Source organism: Gekko japonicus, unplaced genomic scaffold (assembly GCF_001447785.1).
Source record: "Gekko japonicus isolate JY-2015 unplaced genomic scaffold, Gekko_japonicus_V1.1 scaffold1166, whole genome shotgun sequence".
In the NCBI taxonomy this organism is placed as follows: Eukaryota; Metazoa; Chordata; class Lepidosauria; order Squamata; family Gekkonidae; genus Gekko; species Gekko japonicus.
Window position 1 is genome coordinate 80,865 of NW_015161988.1, and position 1,463 is coordinate 82,327.

Sequence of the window (1,463 nt, forward strand, 5' to 3'; positions counted from 1 at the left end):
ACGCGCTGAAAATCCCAACCTTCCTTCAACAAGCTCAGGGAAGCATCTGAGTCTCTTGCTTAGCGGGAGCCACTTTGGAAGACGGTTGTTTGAAAAGCAGGGTAGAATTGGAATCAATAAAATAACCAGACTGAGCCCCGGTTGCAAAGGGTTCAGGGAGCCGATTCGGATAATGTATGTGTCTTTTTTAATAAAGTGCAAACCGTGCCTTCGGTTGTACTCTAGAAGAGCGCCATGCCCCTGGTATGAAACGTTTTGGGTGCATCAGGAATGTGTTGCTTTCTCCAAGTAACAATAACCCTGCCTAGAGGCCCCACCCCTCCACATCTTAGCCCTAGATAACCAGCCTACCCACCTATGGAAATGTGCTCCCCCCACCTTCTCCTACTGAATACCCCTCCTCCCTTTCTCTCCCCATTCCAAATCATATCTTCTGTTCAGCATCAAAGAACTGGAACGCGGCAGCAGCTCTTCTTTTATTTTCCTTTTAAAAAAGAACAAACCTGCGAGGAAGCGGAGGGGAAAACCCCAAAACAATGCTACAAAAACCCTCCAAATCTGCAAAGCAGCTTGAATTGTGTTAAAGGTCTGAAAGCCCACAGCACCCTTCCCTGAACGAGTGACATTTCATAGCGAGAGAAATGAATTTTCGATCCAGAGCTAGGGAGAGAACAGATAGGACTCCGCTGCACCGTTGGAGGTCGTGCTGACGTTCGAGGAATCCGTCTGGGCAATCAATCAGAGGGGCTTGGCAGGGGCTTGATTGGACTCGAGCAAAGGACTAGCAAGGAGTGGGCCACGTGCCCCTCCGGTGCCTAGGGGGAGGGGGAGGAGGAGGAGGAGGTGGCCTCTCTCGTTTGCTCTCTGCCGACTTCTGAACAGGGGACGCTTCAGGGGCACACGGCCTATTGGCAGCCGGGAACAGTAAAAGGAACTGTGCTGAGCCTCTAGGGACGTTTGATGGATCACCGGAGAGCAGAAGAGCAACCAAGCCAAGGCTGCAGACACACCCACACTGTTACTGATAAGTGACCTTCACGCAGAAGGTCTCTTCGTTCATGTCCTCCTGGTCATTGATATAAATCAGAATTTCCTCCTCACCAGCGCTCTGGCTGGGGGCAAAGCGTAGGCCGATGGTGTAGGTCTCCCCTCTGCCAATCTGCAGGGATAAGGACAAGAGCAAAGAGGTGGTTCGGGGTAATCTGCACAGGTCCATCTACGGCTCAGTAGCTTGGTGAGCTGCCAGAATGTAGGAACTGCCTTGGTTGCCAGCAGGGGTGGACTGGCCGTTTAATTTACAGGGAAATTTCCTGGTGGGCCACTGTCCTAGGGGGCTAGTGGTGGTCAGGCACAAGCTGACCCAGCAACTCTGCCGACACCCCAGGGACATTTGCCTTAGACCCTTTAGCAGCAATGATAAACTATGTAAGCTCATGTTGACTTCCCAGTCCACCGCAGTTTGT

The 1,463-nt window shown here is 51.8% G+C and overlaps 1 protein-coding gene across 1 annotated transcript in view; it reads right to left on the reverse strand.

Annotated features, from left to right (window-relative positions):
* Window positions 1-464: 464 nt before the first annotated feature.
* Window positions 465-1,463, reverse strand: part of NPHP4 (nephronophthisis 4) — a 137,869-nt gene continuing 136,870 nt past the window's right edge. The window contains exon 27 of the mRNA XM_015429815.1: window positions 465-1,159. Coding sequence (XP_015285301.1) covers window positions 1,019-1,159 — 141 coding nt within the window. The 3' untranslated portion in view covers window positions 465-1,018. The remainder of the gene's footprint in view (window positions 1,160-1,463) is intronic.